This window comes from Lynx canadensis, chromosome B2 (assembly GCF_007474595.2).
Source record: "Lynx canadensis isolate LIC74 chromosome B2, mLynCan4.pri.v2, whole genome shotgun sequence".
NCBI classification, from domain to species: domain Eukaryota; kingdom Metazoa; phylum Chordata; class Mammalia; order Carnivora; family Felidae; genus Lynx; species Lynx canadensis.
In genome coordinates, this window is record NC_044307.1 from 33225847 (window position 1) to 33246039 (window position 20193).

At 55.3% G+C, this 20193-nt stretch overlaps 1 protein-coding gene across 2 annotated transcripts in view; it reads right to left on the reverse strand.

Annotated features, from left to right (window-relative positions):
• The window catches only part of GRM4 (glutamate metabotropic receptor 4), a 104029-nt gene extending 90260 nt beyond the window's left edge, over positions 1-13769 (reverse strand). For both annotated transcript variants that reach the window (XM_030315286.2, XM_030315287.1), the window contains exon 1: positions 13226-13769. In XM_030315286.2, the coding sequence (XP_030171146.1) occupies positions 13226-13744 (519 nt within the window). In that variant the 5' untranslated portion in view covers positions 13745-13769. The remainder of the gene's footprint in view (positions 1-13225) is intronic.
• Between the last annotated feature and the right edge of the window lie 6424 nt (positions 13770-20193).

Here is a 20193-nt window from a genome sequence, read left to right on the forward strand (position 1 = left end):
GCAACATGGCAGCCTCTGGAGAAGTTCAGGAGGTGTATTCTCCACGAGTCTGCAATTCCGCTCCCGAGTGTGACCCACAAGAAAACTCTCCCAAGAACACAAAGAGACACGGGCAAGGATGGTCGGGCAGCACCCCTGGGACGAGCCAGGAAGATCATCAGGGGACTTGCCCAGGTGACCCCAAGAAATGAACGAGTAAATGCACAGGGCGCTGTTCCAGTGAGGAACCACACGGCCAAGAAAAGGAACGGGACAAGCTGAGCAAACGCAGCCAGCCCCAGGACACCCAACATGATCCAATTTTTTTATCAAGCTTAAAACACACAAAACTAGAGGCACCTGGGTGGCTCGGTCGGTTAAGCGTCCGACTTCAGCTCAGGTCATGATCTCACACTCCGTGAGTTCGAGCCCCGCGTCGGGCTCTGTGCTGACAGCTCGGAGCCTGGAGCCCGCTTCAGAGTCTGTGTCTCCCTCTCTCTCTGCCCCTCCCCTACTCATGCTCTGTCTCTCTCGCTCTCAAAAATGAATAAAACACACAAAACTATTTTTAAGTGCACAGTCATTAAAAGAACTAAAAACAATCCGCACAGGACAGGGCGGTGGCGGCCTCTGAGGAGGAAGGGGGGGAGCACAAGGACCCTCACACGGGCCCTCTGATGACATTTGCAATGTTTTCTTCCTTAGCATGAAAACAAACATTGATACCAGTAGGGCAAAATATCAATATTTGATCAAGCCACGTGATGAGTCTAGGACAGTTTATTTGTCTCCATAATTCTCCATGTGCTTGAAGTTTGGAGGGTAATAGAATACATGATGCCTTGTGAGAGTGAGAGAGAGAGACCTTTTTCGTCAAGCCCACCTGGAAGATACCACTCATCTTTGATAAAAGGCTCCTTTGTGAAAGCTGTGTGCACCCCATATCCCCATCCCCCCTCAGAACAGACCTGGTCCCGGAAGCCACACCCCTCACACACCCGGCCCCCCAGTCCTAAGCCTCAAATGTCCTCCCTGGTGGGGGAGGGGGGTTGCCACCCAAATTCGTTCCTAAGGGTCCAGCTTTGCCCTCTTCCTGCTGCTCTGACGAGGGGGCCACACTGGACTCCCTGACAGCAATCAGGGCCTGAACTTGGAGGGAGACAGGGAGGCAGCAGCCCTGAACACAAATACCGCCCCCCCCCCACACACCCTGCAGGACCTCCCACTGAACCACAGCCCCAGGGGCTGGAGAATGAGCTAAGTGTCGCCTCACTGCTCCTCAGCCCCGGCCAGAGATGCCCAGACACCCAAGGACCCTTAGGGCCCCCCTATGCTCCCGCCCCGCATGGGGTGGTGCTCAGCGGGCTCCCTCCCTCTCTCCCTCCAGCATATTTCAGCCCTAATGAGTTTTAAATTCCCCTAGGCCCCCGGGGATGGCTAGAGAGCCGGCAGCCAGGCCGGTCCATCTTCGTGGTACCTGTGCCTCATGCCTCCTGGGTCATCCCAGGGCACTTCTCGGTGGCCCCAGGGAAAACAGAAGCCTGGGGAGGACTCAGGTCCAGGAATGAAGGAACGAAGAAAGAAAGGAACAGGGAGAAGAATCCAGCCCCCCCTCACATGAGCACGCGTTACAACAGCTACTGTTCCTCGAACTGGGTCATGTGCCACTTTTCATTGTCCCGTTTAATACAACCATCCTACCCATCTTATAGATCTGGAAACTGGGCTCAGAGGTCATGTGACCCGCCCAAGGATCACACAGGCAGGAGTGGCAGGGCCAGGATTGGCCCCTTTTGAAACAGCTTCACACCCCTGAGACCAACCCTGTCTCTCCACCCCCCGGGGACACGTGCAGAGCCCGCTCACGGTCATCCCACAGGCGAGGAAAACAGCCCCGAGCAGCATCTGCCCACAGCCAGGCCACATCTTCAATCAAGGGAGCTATGTTGGGGTGGAGAGGACCATCTGAGAACGGAAAGGGGACCTGGAGGGGTTGGGTGCCCACCAGAAAGTGCTCAGCACATTAGGGTACCAACGGCCCTAATCAAGGTGTGAAGCGGGCAGGTGGCCAGAGTGGCCACGAGGCGGGGCACACCTGTCCAGAAACAGGTGAGCTTGTGGGCCACTCCTACCTCTTGGCCTTAACCATGGATAAGGCCACCCCACATGACCCAGAGAGAGGCCCAGGCAGAGCCAGAGAGGGTATAAAAGGCAGGAAGGAGAGAGATGGGGGGAGAACAGAAGAGGGAAGCAGAGAAATCCACAGAGTCCCAAAGAAGGAGGCAGGGGCTGGGGACCAAGGGGGGCTCTGATTCCCCCGCTTCCCTGCCCCCCAAAACGTGGCTCCAGGATACAATTCTCCACGGCAGCCCAGAGCCTGGAGGCGGGGGCATGCATCTCCTCACCTCACCCCAGCCCGGGGCCCCCAAGTAAGTGGCAAGCGTAAAGGTCAATTGGAATATAAAGCAGAATGTGCCGCCTTTTCATTTCCAACATGTCTGGGTCATAAAAATGCAAGTTTAATAAACTGGGAGGAAGTGGAAAAGCACACAGCTCATTTAGGACTAGGCAGGGGGAGGTACTATGAGCTTAACCCTCTGACAGAGACAGGCGGAGGCATGGGCCACACCCCTGCCCCAGGCACAGCTCCCACGCCGCTGGGGTTGCTTTGGGGTGGGGGAGGGGGGTTGCGGGGTTGCTCGGTTTTCCCAAGGCTGACAGACAGGGCCAGGGGCACTGAGGGCAAGGGGAAGACCCAGGCCCAGGTCCCTGGGTCCCAGGGAGGCCCAGTCCTGCCCTCCACAAGCCCATGGACGTCAGGGAGGCCCACAACAGCCACACAAAGGACCCCACGTACCCCAGGAACAGCTCAGCCCTTCACGGGTCAGGAGAGTCTTGGAGTTTGAGTCAGGGTTTGAAGAAGGAGTCTGACTCTGCCAGTCGGGCATCAGGAGGGAAGTTCCAGGAGGAGCACACGGCCAGGAAAATCCCCGAGGCGGGTTTTGGAAAGCACAGCACACACTCAGAATATGCAGGGTCGAGGCAGGCTGGACTACACCGGAGAGGCCACGAGAAAGGCCACTGGGGCCATGGCAATACCGCGGTAACCTGACCGCTGGGGAGTAGGCTCAGTGCTCCTTCTCCAGGAGAGGCCACCAGGTAGAGGAGTGGGCTTGGCCCACCTGATCCGATGCCCTCATTTTACAGAACAGCCAAGGTCACAGCGCGTTGTCAGCAGAGCCAGACCCAGAACACAGGTCCCTGAGCTATGGGAGGCTTCAGTGGTAAGGGGACCCACAGCCCTCCCCTAAGTGGAGAGCCAGAGATCACCCAGCATCCCCCACACCTCACAGTGAGTGCCTGGAGAGCCCCAGGACCAACACACTGGGGGGAACTCAGCTACACTCACCCATCATCCCTCTGCCAAAAGCCAGCGATCTGCCCCTCCACATTGTCCAGCTCCCCAGCCTGCATGGCTCAGATCACTCCCCCTCCCCCCTTGAACCCCCCTTCAATGCTCTGCCTGCACGCGATGAGGACTAACATTACCGAGCCCTACGGTGCACCCACACCACCAGCTCCTCACTACATTATCCTACATCCTTACCCTGAGAGGTACACGTGATTCTACCCATTTCACAGATGAGATGAGCAAGGTCCAGACAGGGTGAGGGATCTGGGGCCAAGATCCGAGCCACCTACCATGCGGCTGCCTCCAAAGCCAGTGAGCGCTCTGGGCTGCCCGCCGCAACCAGGCACTCGGCCGATGTCCCCAGTCTACGTGCCAGGTGCTGGTCTGAGCACTTTCCGTGTATTCACTTAATCTTTACCGTGCCCTGTGAGGTGGGGAGCATTTTACAGACAAGGAAACTGAGGCACAGAGAGGTACTCCCAGGTGATAAACGGCAGAGCAGGGGTTTGAGCACAGGCCATCTGGCCCCGGAGCCCATGCCTTAACCATCGCATGCTACTGCCTCTTGGGGCTCCCCATCTGGCTGGCCCTGCCTCGCTCCTATCTCGAGCTCTCCTTCCTCAGGCCAGGGAGACGGGGTGGAAGAGGGACAAGGGGCCAGGGGTGGGAGGAGGCCAGCAGAGTGGGAGCGGAGGGAAAGAGTGAGCCTCCACCCTTATATCTCCTCCCCCACCCACCCATCACCTCTGTGGTTTCACAAGGACTGTTCAGGGACCATTTGCATATTTAACAGGTGAGGAAACTGAGGTCCTGAGAGGCCCAGTGACTGCCCAAGGTCCCCAGACTCCTGCTGACCCCTCCCCCCCTCAACACCCTTGGCAGCAATAAGGGTCCAGATGTAGGTTTGGGCACTCCCTTGGTCCCCCTCTCCCATCCCCAGAGCTGTCTTGGTCCTCCCTCTTGAGTCCCGAGGTCAACAATCAAGCAAAGCCCTGCCCCAGGGCCTTTGTACTTGCTGTTCTCTCTACCTAGAACACTCTCCAGATATCCAATGGGCAAGTCCCTTTGCTCTATTTGAGCTTATGCAGAAATAATCCCTCTTCAGTGAAGCCATCCCCAACCATCCTGTCTACACTGGCACCCCTCCGCCATGCCTCAGCTTTGTTCTGCAGGGAACTGCCCCCCCCCATTAGGTATTATACATTTTACCTGTTCCCTGCCTGCTTTCCCCCCCTAACATAGAAGCCCACCGGGACAAGGCCTTACTCCGTTTTGTTTCCTGCTTTACAAAGTTGCTTAGAGCGGTGGTTCTCCACCTGGGCGGCACATGGGTATCACCTGGGGAACCCAAGCCCCATCTCAGACCAATGAATCTGAATTCCTGGGGTGGGGCTTGGGTACTAGGATTTTTTTAAACTCCCTGGGTGATTCCAAGGTGCAGCCAGATGGAGAACACTTCTCTAGCAGTGCTAGGCACAGAGAAGATGTTCGATATGGAGTCCGTGAGTGGAATGAGTGAATGAATTCTTGCCCCGGGGCCCTGTCATCTCCTACCTGGACTCCAGGAGCGCACCAGGCCTCCCTCCAGGGCATTTCTGGGAAGCGGCCCCAGAGGCCCCTCTGCCTCCTTGAAATTTCACAATCATGAGCCTGTTTGCCAATCCAGTCACCAGAGCTGAACCCAGGCTTCCAGCCCCAAACCTCCTGTATTCAGAGCTGGGTCTGCAACCCCAGGGTGCACCTGCGAGGCAGCTGGCTCGAGAGGGCTGCAGCGGGGGCAGGGTCCTCCCTGGAGAGCCTGGTGGGATGGGAATACTAGGCCGACTCAGACCACACGGTCTGGTGGCCAACCAAGCCTCCTGGCAGGTGTCCAACCACAGGCCCGGCCCCCAGGCCTCATCCGCCTGCTGGAGCTTGAGGAATCCGATGCTCTAGTAAACTCCCCAGGTGCCTGTGATGAGGTACCAGGCTTGAGAACCACCGAGGCAACGCAACGTCTCCCCCTGCAGCCCTACCCACCCATCCTTCCCCCCCGCCTTGCATCCCCGGTATCTGACTATATTGGGGGTGGGGGCACCGCTCCACTGTGGACAGTAACCAGGTGGTTGGGACAGAGCACAGAGGGCAGAGAGAACAGCCAGTGGAGTGGTCAGTGGGGGGCTCTGAGCCCAGTGCCACATTCCCCCCCCCCACCGCACCTCCCTCCCCTCTCTCTGCAGGCTCCAGCCTGACCCTGACGTCCTGACGTCCCCCTTCCCAGGCTCTCACCACAGAGGGACACCTGGTGCTTGGGGGAAAGAGGGACGCTGTAAAAGCATGGGCTATGCACTTCTCACCTGAGAACAGCCCCTGAGAGTCACCCTCAGCAAGACCTACTTCCCCCACCTCTTCCCCTCCTTCCCCACCCCTTCGGCCGCCTAGCCCCTCACCAACGCTATCAAAACTATTCTACCAATATCAAAACTGTTCCGGTAACACCCGTGTCCCCAAAGCGCCTACGAAGGGTTTTGCCCACATTATCACCTCTGCCAGGTGAGTGCCATCGTGTCCGCGCTGCAGACGATCAACTGAGTCTCAGAAAAGCCACGCAGTAGTAGGCCAGGTCCCAAACCCGAGTCTATCGGATGGCCAAGAGTTAGGAGAGCAGAGTGGCAAAATGGGTAGATTCGGGGCCGCACAGTTTGCATGCTGGCTCCACCACGCTAGCTGTGGGACCTTGGTCAAGTTGCTTGGCTTCTCTGTGCCTCAGTTGCCCACTTGTACAAGGGGGATAACAACTGCCCACCGCGGGCTGCCGTGAGGGTTAAGACAGACCCTGGCACAGGATATGTGTCGTGCAAACGCTGTGATAATTCCACCTCAGACACCTCTTCTGAAGGGTCCCTCATTCACCCCCAAATATCTATTGAGGAAGCTTTGTTGGGACAAATCTCTAATAACAGCCTAAAATGGTGCATGGGGTTACCCTCGAACAGGGAAAAAGGTGTAGGTGAAGGGAATTCCAATTCCGTAAGTCAGGGAGGCGCTGGAGGTGTTTGGGAGGGTGGAAACAGATCCAAGTGGCCCTGGATTCACCAGAGTGATGGGCACTGGTTGGCACTGGTTTGACCCAATGGCTCGATGGGCCGGGCTGCACTCATCCCCACGGCCAGGGGCGTCTGCGGGGTGGTGCAGACCATGGCATCCCTGCTGGTATCACAGAGTTTGGGGGGACATGGGGGAGCAGACGCTTCACTCTCCATGACACCATTCAGCCAAGACTCCTGAGAGCCTACTGCGGGCCTGGCACCAGCCGGGGGTCCTACGGGTGCTGCTGAGGGTCAACTGGTCTCATCTGCTCAGTCCCCAGGCGGTAGTTCAAGAGTAGCCCTATACCTGGCTGGCTGGGTCGGTAGAGTGTGCAACTCTTGATCTCAGTGTTGTGAGTTCGAGCCCCATGTTGGATACAGAGATTACTTAAAAAATAAAATCTTTTTGGGGCCCCTGGCCGGCTCAGTCGGTTAAGCATCCGACTTCGGCTCAGGTCACGATCTCGCGGTTCGTGAGTTCGAGCTCCACGTCGGGCTCTGTGCTCACAGCTCGGAGCCTGGAGCCTGTTTCGGATTCTGTGTCTCCCTCTCTCTGCCCCTTCCCCAGCTCACACTCTGTCTCTCTGTCTCCAAAAGAAATAAACATTAAAAAAAATAAAATCTTTTTTTAAAAAAAGTAGCCCTGTAGGGCACCTGGGTGGCTCAGTCAGTTAAGCATCTGATTTCAGCTCAGGTCATGATCTCAACAGTTTGTGAATTCGAGCCCCACTTCAGATGAGCCCCACTTCTCTCTCTCTCTGCCCCTCATGGGATTTGTCTCTCTCTCTGCCCCTTGCTCACTTGCACCGCAGCCCCCCTCAAAAAATAAAAAAATAAATAAATAAAAATTTTAAAAATAGCCCTAGACAATACACAAATGTAGGTCTTATGTATACCCACAAAACTTCATCGCTGGGCGCTGAAATTTGAATTTCATGTGATCTTCCTGTGTTGTGATATATTATTCTTTTGATTCTTTTTCTTCAACCACTTAAATACCAAGACCATTCTTAGTTCATGGGTCATACAAAAACAAGTGGTGGGCCAGATTTGGCTCATGGGCCATAGTTTGCTAACCCCTAGTCTAGAGGGGGAAGCCAGCGGCAAAAGGGAAAACAAGCAAATACGGGCATGAGTACAAACTGTGATGAGTGCCATAAAGGGAAAGATGAGGAAACAAGATAGAATAACTGGGGCGGGGGGAGAGGCAGAGGGGAGGGAGTCCATTTAAGCTTAAGGTTGAATGAGAAGGATCTAGCCTCATCGAGTCAGGAGAGAACATTCCATACAGAGGGGAACGCAGGTGCAAAGGCCCTGTGGTGGGGAAAATAGCACAGTGTCATGACGGACCATAAGGAAAATAGAGTGACTGTGTGGATTGCACCCAGGAGAGACAACAGACGTGGTTGGGCGCCAAGTAGCACAGAGCTTCTGAGACAGGCAAGGGTTTGGAAGTTTGCATTTTAATCTAAAAGCAATAAAAGGTGGGGCGCCTGGGTGGCGCAGTCGGTTAAGCGTCCGACTTCAGCCAGGTCACGATCTCGCGGTCCGTGAGTTCGAGCCCCGCGTCGGGCTCTGGGCTGATGGCTCAGAGCCTGGAGCCTGTTTCCGATTCTGTGTCTCCCTCTCTCTCTGCCCCTCCCCCGTTCATGCTCTGTCTCTCTCTGTCCCAAAAATAAATAAACGTTGGAAAAAAAAATTAAAAAAAAAATAAAAGCAATAAAAGGTTTAACAGAGGTGAGTAGATTTAATTCAGCTTTCAGAAAGATCTCCCTGGCCACTGAGCAGAAGTCTGGCTGTGGTAGGCCCATTTAGAAGCAGGGGGGAAAAAAAAAGAAGCAGGGGGAAGAAGAGAAGGTTTCTGCAATGGTCTGGATGAGAGGCCCCAGAGGTGGGAGGCCCCAGAGGACACATTCTGAAAGGAAAGCCTGTAGGGCTTCCTTGCAGAAAAAGGGTGGTCAAAACTGTTGCCAGGTTTTTGGCTTGGGTGCTGGAAGGATGAAGTGGTCTTCAAGGGAGAAGGGCATGCTGCGGGGGCGGGGGGGGGGCAGTATAGATGGACTGTCTCCAAAGCTCCTCCTGGTTGTGCAACGAAAACACTTTGAAGACACAAAGCCAGATCCTCAACAGAACATCTTGCGTTATCTAAGCCACAAAGTCTCCCCAGGAGTCCTGGGCCAGGCGCGGAGGAGCTTAGACAGGCCAAGCCCCAAGCAGGCAGCTTTCTCCAGAAACAAGCCACAAACCGTTACAGCACTTACAGCCCCACGTGGGTCAAGAGCATCACACAGCCAGGCGGGGGGGGTGGGGGGGGGTGCCCAGAAGGGCTAGTATGCCTCACCACTGGCCCTGGCCCGGTCTCTCTTAGGAACCTGGGGCACCTGCCCACCTCCACCCTCTCCCCTGCTCACCAGTGTCCCCTCCACCCCCTTTCCTGCCTTCCCCCTTCTGCCCTCCCTCCACTCCGGCCAGCTTCTTCCTCCCACATGCCACTGTTGTGACAGCGAAACAAAGCTCGTTATCTGAAAGTTAAGTTGGCTGCTCAGTCTTCAGGAAGACACGAGAGGCCCAGCAGATGGTGGGGCCTCTCCAGGATCGGCCTCAAAGGTCACCGTCTGTCACTGCCCACCCGCTCCAGCCTCTTCCACATCAATGGAGTCTCTCGTGCTGGTTTCAGGTCCAGCCACAAGCTGTGCAATGACATTTCCTGTGGGCTGACTGTGTGCCAGGCACCGTGCTAGGCCCTCCCTGGACATTAACTCCTAATTCTCTCACCTGGCCTAGGAGACCATTATCATCCCCATTTAACAAGCGAGGAAATACACAGAGGCACAAACAAGCTAAACAATTAGCCAAGATGGCAAGGACCGGCTAGCCTCCCCTTCTTCAAGCCTCAGCTTTTTTGCCTGCTGCAAATGAGGGCGGGACTCCGTGCAATGACTTCTGGATCCTTCTAGCTCTCACAAGTCTGGGATTTGAAAACTGCTTCCTTCCGAAGGCACTTAACATGTTCCTTCTCCCCCCAACAACGGCTGCTCTCAAGGAAAGATCTTATTGGCTTATTCACACTATGGTGCAAATGCCCTATATGGTGAGCGAACTCTGGGGGCACGAAGATTCAAACCCAGGCCTAACTGGCACCCAAACCTGGGCTGTCCCAACATAGCACTACGTAGGCCACATCCTCAGGCTTTAGGATGTCTTCCAAAAGGTATGCTTTATACCTATCAGTATTCCCTGTCTCCGGAAGAGAGCCAAAACGAGGATGAAGGGACAGGAAGTAAGGGATATAAGCTATCAAGTCAGATCCAAGACTACTCAGAGTCAGGGCTTCTGGTCCCCACAAAGGCCTGAGTCTCACTTCCAACCCAGTTTATTTGGACAGGCAGTCTGGAAGGAGTCAGGCCTGGGAGCTGGGGACCTGCCTTCTAGCTCCGCCCTGTCACTTAACAGGGGTCAGATTCCACCTCTATACGAAGGGGAGTTGGCCCTTCCAGCTCCAGTAGCTGGGAGGTTGCTCACCCCCTGGCCCCAACTGCACCCCATTAGCTTTTCGCCAGGCAGGAAATCACCTCTAGTGTCCCCAAGCCCAGAGCTCCTCTCTGAACTGTGCACAGGAAATTCACCTCTTGGAGGAAGGGGAGCTATAATCACAGACTCTGGTGGAAGCTCCCAGCAGGCCCCACTTATTGGCCTTGGCAGAGCAGGGCTGCAGTGGTGCCCTTTGAAATAGACACCTGACACAGCTTCTGTCCCTGCCTGGGTGCCCCTCCCTCATGCTCGCCAGCCTGGGGCCTCCGCTCCCTTTGCCTCTGTAAATGGTTTCTAAGTTTCTCACCCAGCCTCTCATTTCTATCAGTTTAATTATTGAGGAGCCCTCTTGTCGCCAGCCTGGAACATTAACGCTGTTAAAAGGAACCCAGGGAATGCAGACCACAGATGACTGACTCCTTCTGGCTCGGTCCCCATCTCCGTGCCCTGCCCCTCCCTTCCCTTTCCCAACGTGCCCCCTCTGTCCCCCATTCCTTCTCTCCTCCCAGGCCTCTACCCCCGCCCCTGTCCCGTCTCTCTTTCTGAGCAGCCAGGGAGACTCCTGACCCTCTGCCCCAACCCATTCATCTCTCTGTAATTGGAGGAGGCACAGATAAAACTGAGGCCTGGGCCATGTTCACAGGTGACCAGATGGGCAGGGAAAATGAAACACTTGTGAGCCCCTGGCTGGTGATGCACTTTGGCCCAGGCACCCTCACCCCACCAGAGACCTTTCTCCAACCAAAGAGGGGTGAGCACAGAGGTCACAGCGCATTCCCATGTGGGGTCACTGGATGCCTCATCCCGAAATATCCATGTTTCCAAGAACATGCTCACCATTCTTGGAGCCTTTACCCTGTGTCACGTGACACCTCTCCACTCCTTTGATCCTCTCTACCTCCCTATAAAGTGGGCACTGGCTTGCCCCTGGGAGATGGCAGGGAGGCACTCACTGAGGTCATAGCCCCCAGGGCCCCATCAGGCTGTTTTCTAAAACATCCAGAGTAGGGGCGCCTGGATGGCTCAGTCGGTTGAGCATCCGACTTCAGCTCAGATCATGATCTCATGGATCATGGGTTCGAACCCTGTGTTAGGGTCTGTGCTGACAGCTCAGAGCCTGAAGCCTGCTTCTGATTCTGTGCCTCCCTCTCTCTCTGCCCCTCCGCCACTCACACTCTGTCTCTGTCTCTCAAAAATAAATAAACATAAAAAAAAATTGAAACATCCAGAGTCACCAAAAGTGTTTAATAAAAAGCTCCAATAAGGAAACTGCAGCAGCCCCATCTGTGGTCTGGCCTTCTCCAAGGCTGGGGGTCTAGGCCCCATCCAGACAGACTGACAAGGAGTCTGGGGCTTGTCCCCTCTGCTGATGGCCAAAGTAGCCTCACCTCTCAGGCCTGGGGCAGGCAGGCTGAAGTGATGACTCAGCTAGCCCAAGCCATCACCATCATCAGGCCCTGGCCTGAGCAGCTGAGCCCGGCTTCCTCCTCCGCTCTGGGTCTCCACTCCTCAATGCAAAACAGGGAAGGTGGGAAGGCTACCCATTCCCAAACCATCTACCAGGAATGACCTCAGGCAGCACAGCCCCCCAGAGGTTGTTCAGATTGTCTATTGCAAAGTTTCCTTCATCTTAATTCTGCATTCTTCATAATGCATCCATTTGTTGGAAAATTAAAATAGTGTTCCTAGACAGTGTTTCATAAAACCACCAAGTAAAACCAACACTCCAGAAAGGCCTATAGGTGAGACAGCACAGCACATGGCCCCACAAAGTTCCAACCCCCACTCCACACTGTGACAGGACAACTCTAGCTTCCTTTCTTTACCACTCGTCCCCACCCCCATCCCCAACATGGTGACCTTCCACACCATCCACCCCCACTTCTATCCACGCTCCCCAAAATGCCCCCAAATACGGATGCATCATGGGACTGGGCAAATGGACTCCAGAAAAGGTCCAGGTGAGAGAGCTTCAGCCTCAGACTTCCCACTCTGCATGGGCCCAGACAGCCTCTCTCAGCCCACTGCACCTAACTCTGGAGACTCTGAGGAGAGAAGGGGCCATCTCCAAAGGCTGAGAGCCTAACACCAGGGTGAAGGAGGGACCCAGCAGCTTCCTCTGGGCTTTCCTTCCTCCTCTTTCCTCACATTCTCCCTCCCTCTCTCTCTCCCTCCTCCCCCCCTTACACACACACACACACACACACACGCAGTCGCACACGCACACACAAACACACAGAGCAAACAAGGCAGGCTCCGAGAGCAGAGCGGCTCATAATTATTGGTAAAATGCTTGTAATGTTTTTCTCTCTACCCGGTAGCTTTCAGTTGTTTTAGCAGCTTAGCGAAGCACTTGGCTCCAATTGAATTGCAAATCAGCAGCTCTTGCCCCAGGAAGAGAGGAAGGGAGGTAGCAAGGAGGGGGCAGGGAAGGATTCCAGAAGGAAAGGGAGAAAGGTGTGCAAGGAAGAAGGGCAGGAGGAAGGAAATGAGCAAGGGAAGCCTAGTTCGGGGCCAAGGGCAACAGAAACAGAGACTGCCTGCTCCTTCCAGGCCCTTTCCCTGCCCTCATCCATTCTCTATGGGTTCCGTAGCCCAATGCCCCATCCAAAATATCAAGACACATTTTCTAACCATAATCTTGGGGTGGAGTAGGAGGGCCACACAGGGCTCTCTCAGCTACTAGAAGAAAAACATCTCTTTCTTGGGAATTGCAATTATTTGAAAACAATGTCAAAACAAAAGTCTTGCTTTTTCTCCCTGGCAATCTCCAACATTTGTATTTCGATTCTATCTATCTCTCTCTCTCTCTTTTACTCTCTTTACCTTTCTATCTACCTATATTTCCATGTATCCATCTGTCTGTCTTTATATATACATATATCTGTCTTCCTAGCTCCTCCTCCCTTCTGTTGTTCAGCACTTCCTTTTCCCCTCTTGGTTCAGCATTCCCCACTGAGGAGTGCAGTTGATCAGACCGCGTGTGCTGTTTCAGCACCATGGTCAGCACCACAGCACTGGGTCCCTCCCTGACACCTCCACTCTGCTGAGCCTAGGCTTTAACCATAGGACTGCCCCCAAATTCTCATATATTGCTCCCTGGGAAACATACTCTCTTCCCCAGAGTCCAGGAAGGAACAGGAGAAAGAAGCTGGCCAGGCCTGGCACCCTGGGTGTGGAGGGCTGGGGCTGTTGGTACAAACACACATCTGGGGCCAACCAGCCAGGCACTAACCTTGAAGAGACGGAGGATGTTGGCCACCATGATGGAGACCGAGCTCCCTGAAGCACCGATGACACCCACCACACGTTCAGGTTTGGTGATGATGGGTGGGCCGCCACTGCCACAGCGGACCTCCGTGCCATCCTTCTCGATGAGCGCCTGCACAAAGGTCAGCGACTGCTCGAGGGCATGGGTGTCCCTCGAGCAGGTGTCCAGAATGCGGGCGCCCAGCGTGATGTTGGGCAGCAGGTCCGGGTCATTGTTGATGCGATCCAGGGCAAAGAGCATGGCCTCCAGTCGGTGGATGCCCTTTTCCTTCTTAAGTTCTCCACAAGCCTTGCCCTCTGAGCCCCGGCCGTGCACAGGGAACAGACCTCCCAGTGTGATGTCCCCATCTATGCGGATGGAATTCATGTGGGGGTGGCCCTTGGGCTTCCCCAGGGAGGAAGGCATCCAGGGGCCATAAAGGCTAAGGAGCAGGCAAAGAGGCAGCCGGGCCCACCACCAGCCCCAGCCTGTCTTCCCAGGCATCTCGGAAATCCCTAGAGACCCATGAATGGCGGGCCCCACTCCTAGCCTTGGCAGGCCCCTAGCCCCGCAGCCTGGGTGAGCATGGGCAGGGCAGCCCCCACAAGTCTCTCTGGGGCAGCTTCAGCAGCAGGGTGGCCAAGGACGGCCAACAGGGTAACCCATGCTGGTGCTCCTCGCCACTCAGGCAGTGCTCAGTTGCCGACACAGGCCATGCCCATGGGCGACAGGGAGTAGCCAGGGAGCAGCAGAGCTCCAGTCTTGGTCCCCACGTCCTGCAGGCCTGTTCTTGATGGATGAATGTGAAAACAGGAGAGTGCTCCTAGCTTGATGTATCTTGGCATCAAGGAGAAAACAGCTCCAATGCTCTCCTCCTATCAACCTTAGAAGGGAGAGAGAGAGAGAGAGAGAGAGAGAATCAAACAGAAGCCCAAAGAAGACATTAGCTATTCTGATCGCTCATCAGGAGTTTGAGAGAAGGAGACACTGGAGGTTATCACCGCAGGCTCCACAACTCTGAACTTGGCTCTTGGAGCTGCTGCTCAACTTTGGTTCAAGTGGGAGAGCCCGAGGCAGAAATTAGGTCATGTTTGAAGACTTCTTAAGGCCTGTACCCACTGCCATCAGAAACCTAGGCATCAGAGAGCGCAATTCCCAGGAACAGCCTGGAACTGGCTTGGGCGGAAGAGAGGTCTTGCTCACCCACATGAAGGAGTAACAAGAAACCAGTTTTGCAGGGCCCAACCCCATTTTAGAGATGAGGAAACTGAGGCCCAGAGCAAGAGAGCATTTTGCCCAAGTCACACAGGTAGTGAGAAGTGAAACAGTGTGTAGAGCCCAGCTTCCCAGCTGCCAGCTCTGGAACCAGAGACACTCAGGCTCCTTGGGGACTCGGAGAGAGACCAGGAAAGCCAGTAAGGCCCCCTGCAGAAGAAATCAGGCTGAGAGCTGCTAACTCTGAAGGCCAGGGAGAAGGTGGGGCTGTTGGTTCCCGGATTCTCCTCCTCAAACAATGCCAATTTCACATTGCCACCCCAGGCAGAGGGCAACCCCAGGGGCTCCCAGCTCAAGAGGCAAGCCTCCTTGTCATGTGCTTGGCCTCCCTCCCCCACCCTCTTTCTGTTGGTCTTTATCTCTCCCATTTCTCTGCTGCTCCTTCTCTCTCCCCCACTTCCTCCCTCTGAGAGTGGGGCTCAGGTTACGGCCTGAGCTACTGCACATTATCATGATCATTGTCATTATTATTGTTGTTGTGATTAAATATTTATCTGCAAGGGTAGAAGAGACAACACCAGCTCTTCCTCATTCTCGCTGCTAATTTGGGCTAATTTCCCCTGGGGTTCCTTCCTTGGCCCCAGCCTCCCTCTCAAAGCCAGCAACCTCCCTCCCCTCAACTGAGAAGGCCACAGGGAGAAGAGCTAGAAGCTGAGTCAGGGATTGGCCGGGGGCCTCACTCTAAGGCCCCCCGGCCCCAAGGGGTTTGTCAGATGAAGACTAGCAAGCCATTTCTACGCCTCAGTTTCCCTAGCCATTTGGAAGAAGGGCTTGTGTTTGGATCAGGTTTTCCTAGCGATGTGGTCCCTGCATCAAGGCCAGGCGGGGTCTCGGAGCCACCCGTCCCCCACTTGTAGTTCCCCCCACACAGGAATTACTGACTGTTCCGGTTCTGGGGAAAGGAGAGGAGCGAAGACGGTACAGCACCCAAGGGTCCAGCCTCAATTCCTGGGCTTCTCTGGCAAGCGCCCTCTGGATCCTCACCTCACACCTGACCCCTCATCAAAATGCTCCCTCACCCATTAGCTCCTCAGAGGCCAAGAACACAACTATTAATTCTCACTCTGCAGGTGAACCGATAGCCCGGAGGCATCACATAACTCTCCCAAAGTCACACAGCAAGATGGGTCAGGACTCAAAGCCAGCACCAGCCATACTGGGAGACCTGGGGAAGCCTGCAAGAAATCTTCCTAATAACCACCCTCACCCATGAAGCTAGGATCCAGTGACTGAACACCGGGGGTTAGTGCTCGGAGGAAGGCTTAAGAGTGAAAGCTGTTAAAATGCGGGGAGGGGACGGCTACACCTGTACGGACCTGTCATCCTCACCTACACCTTCATGTGGGTGAGTTTAACAGCTCGCTTTCCTGGAGGGCCATGTGGGTACTAGCTGCTGATGCCAGGACTGGGCAATTCAGAAAAGAGAAACTGGAGAAGGCTTCAAGAGCGCCCACAGTCCTGCCATGCCCTAGAGGTTCTCAATTTCAAAATCTCTAAAATGGAAGGCTTGGGGCACCTGGGTGGCTCAGTCGTTAAGCGTCCGACTTTGGCCCAGGTCATGATCTCACGGTTTGTGAGCTCGAGCCCCACGTCAGGCTCTGTGCTGACAGCCTGGAGCCTGGAGCCTGCTTCGGATTCTGTGGCTCCTTCTCTCTCTGCCCCTCCCCAACTTGTGCTCTGTCTCTCTATGTCTCTCAAAAAATAAATAAGTGTAAAAAAAAAAAATTTTTTTTAATAAAATGAAATAAAATGGAAGGCTTGGAGTAGGATGCAGTCTAGTGGCCATACTGCCCCTGCAGGCCATTCTCAGTTGTGACAATGATGGGAAGGAGTCACCTCCGGGCCTGCATCTATCCCCTGGGTGGGACAGCCCACACAATGAAACACTGTCCTGTCCAAGTGCTCTGATGCCCACGGAGAGATAACTTCAAATGACATCATACTGCCAAGTGCCAGGCGCTACACTAAGGGCCTCGCTTACGTTTTCCCAGGTGACGCTCACGCCCCCCGGGAGATGGGCGGTATTCCTATCCCCACCACACAGACGAGGAAGCCGAGGCTCCGAACCTCAGACAGTGGCCCACGGCCCAGGCACACAGCGCCACGCAGGCCCCTGCCCCAACCCCCCACCACGCCAGCCCAGAGGGGCTCTCGGGCCCTGCCCAGTCCCACAGCCTACAAGTTCAGGCTTGGTTTGCCTGAATTCAAAGTGGAAGGATTTTTGGCATCGTGACAGGCTGTGTGCCGAGGCCGCAGCAGGGCAGATTCAGGCTGGGAAACCAATGAACAACAGCTTCTGACGGTCAGGCCCTGCTCAGGCTTCCAGATTCTTCGTGAGGGCTCAACACCGGCTTCTCCTTGAAGCCCCAGCCCCTTCAGACTGAGTGATGTGCATACACAGGCACATGTACACACACACACACACACACACACACACACACACACACACACACACAAACATACCGGAAACCACAGACAGACACACATACACAATGGGGAAGGGCAGAGGCTGCATGGAGGAAGGAGCCCTCAGCGAGGAGAAAAACAAATACTTGCAGGGTTAGAATCAAGACCCCAAGGCCCCAGGCCCTGCCCCAGGCTGGCCAGACTGCCCTCCGGCTTCCCTCCACCAGCACTGGGCCCAGCCCCTGCCTAGTGGGCCCCTCTCCACCCCTCAGCCCTGCCAGGTCTGCCTTTTCTGAACATTTCCAAAGAGCTGGGCAAACCACCGCCTCTTTTAGCCTCCCCTCCTTCCTTTGATCCTGTAACAGGAACAAGGGAAAAGTAAAAATACTCTGAGGGTGAAAGGAGCCACCAAGAGCAGAGGCTGGGGGTAGGGCAGGAGGGGGAGCGAGGCGTCCTTCCATACCCCACAGGGCGGCTCCATCTTGGGGAAGGGGGGCCACATCAGGGGAGGCTTGGAGTCCTCAGACCACACCCCGAATTCTAAAAGAGCCAGGAAAGCTCACACCTCGGACATTTTGGGGGGAGGGGATCTATCACTCCCCAAATGAAGTCACCAAGAAAGCGGCAGGTCTATGCCAGTGTGCCCACCCACTCCCAGTGGGGCCTCTTATTCTATCCTTCCCCACCTCTCTCCGCCAACCCCTGTATTCCCTTCCCCTCTGCCCCCTGCCAGATCTCTGGCCCCAGGCAGGCAGGGAGGGATGAGGAGTGGAGTGAAGAACACGCGGTCATCTCCGCACACAACTGTTCACTGGCCAACCGCATTTTTCGGAACATTCTCTTCAGGGAAAGGGGATGTGAGGAGAGCCGGGGAGTGGCTGCAGTGGACCCCTCCCCCCCCCCAACCCAGCCACCCCACCATCTGAGGGCCTCTCTGCTATCTGCGGGCCTGCAGGGAGAAACTCCACCAACCTGCCTCAGTGACCCCTTCCAAGTCCTAACAAGCAGGACCCCATGCTTCCTCACGTCTAACCTAAATCCTTCCTCCCACAACCAGGGCCTGAGCCAGGAAGAACCACAAACCACGGAACAATGACCAGATCCAAAGAGACGCACCGTGATTTACTCTGATTCACTTTTCACGAAGCTGCTTTTTATTCTCCCAAAACTAAGGAAATAGAATTCTCCCAAACACCAAAGTAAAGGGCAGAGTCAGAGGAACTGATCCTGCACTTTGCTTGGAGGGGGGGGGGGGGGACACCTCCAGAGCGACCCATTCCTGCCTTCAGCCTTTGAGGGGACCCTCAAGCTGTGGCTCTTCACCCCTCCAGGCTCAGCCGGGAGACCCAGGCCCCCTGTCCTCTGCCTTCCTCTGAGCCATGCCTCCAGAGCTGCTGGCAGCCCCTTCCCCTCGGCCTTTCCATGGTCCCTCCAGCACGCTTTTTCATCTCTATTCACCTTTGCCTCAGCGGGGCCCAGCCCAGCCCAGGTGCTCAGAAAAGCTGGGGCACTGGGAATGGATGAGTATCTCACATTTCCACAGGAGGGTCTGGCAGCTCCGGTCCCCGGTCGGAAAAGGTGAGGGGGAACCGGAGGCCTCCCCGCTCCTTCCTGTACCACCCCGTGCCCACAGGAGCCCATGAGGACCCGAGACGCCGGACGGCAGGCCACCTCCGTGGCCACCTCTCTCCTATCCCCCTTGGGACCCCGCACTGGCCACACAGAGGTGTGCTTTGCTGGATGGTCTCCTCCCATATGGACAAGGCTTAGACCCAAGGAGCAGGTAATAGGAAGCTGCAACCCCCTTCTCCCCCACCAATTGCACCAGCAACAGGCCCCGTGGTTTGATATCCGCCCGTGTGACTCCCAGTCTGTGGGGAAAGGTGGATGGTCAATGAGCTCCCTCAAACCCCCGCAGCCCAACCCTCTCCCCACAGGGACCACAACTGGAGGGGATCGTGTTGTACTCGTCTTGACATCTCTGCACCCCAGCCTGGCACAGTGGAAGTTTGTGAAAGTGAATGAATGATGTGATGGGAGTGAATGATTCTGGGCTCTTCCCACCCCCTCTCCCGGGTCATCAATTTCAATATTAATAGAAACAGCAGCCCTCCTCCTAGATACTCCCTGAGCCAGGCCGCATTCTAAGAGCAAGGAAGAGGGCACAGTGGGCGTCTGGGCCCCCTGCCCCCTTCCTTCCATGTCCCCCAGCAGCTCCAGCCCACCGGCCTGCATCAGGAACCCTCCCAAGTACAGAAACCCCAGATCTCACTCCACAGGCCATCCCTTCCCTGTTCCACCAAAACAGCAAGGGCCAGATTCAGAAGTGACTGGAGACAGTGGAGAAATATATGTGGAAGGTAAGAAGAAAAGGAAGGAAGACAGGACGGAAGAGGAAGCATTTCCTTAGCTTAATGCCGACAGAAACTAAGGAGGAGAAAACTTCAAATCCATTGCCCGTGCTTCCCCCACTCTATGATTCCCTCCCTGTGACTCTCACCCTTCAGGTATCAACTGAGACCCTTCCTCCTCCAGGAAGCCTGCCCTGATTAGCCAAGTTCCTGTTTCTTCCTTCTTCCACATTAACACCTCTCTCTCTCTCTCTGTTGCTATTTGGCAATGATGAGCCTGGAAGATTTTAAGGGCCTGCATGGACGACCACCCTCATCTCTGTATCCCGTGCCTAGCCCAAGGCTCAGAACACAGGAAATTCTCAATAAACAACAAGACACAGCCGGGTCCCTGCCCAGAGCCAGCAGGCAGCCCAGGGTAGAGGGGCTGCAGTGGACGCAGAGTAGGACTCAGACCTTGCACTGAATTCTTATAACCCCCTTGTGTGGTCAGGCATAGAATACAATCTGTTGTACCATGACCCCTCAGTTATTCAACATCACGTTCAGATATGTGCTGAGCACCTACTCAGGTGCTGAGCACCTGCTCTGGGCTCTGGGGAAACTCCTGGGAGTGACAGACACCAGCACCTGCCCTGGAGAGCCAACATCCCACGGGGCGTGGGGGGCGGTGGCACAGGAAAGACAATACACGTACTACACAAAAATGTGTGGCGCTTCAGGGAATCAAGGGGTTGTGAAGAAAACTAAGACAGGTAAGGGGGGAGGTTAAGACCCAGGGGCTTTTTCAGAAAAAGAGAGTCAAGGAAGGCTTCTCTGAGAAGGTGGCACACGAGCAGAAACTCAAAAACAGTAAAGGTGTCGGCCATTTCCAGGAGATAATTGCCCCAGGCAAAGAGCAGGGAGCCAGCGAGTGCAAAG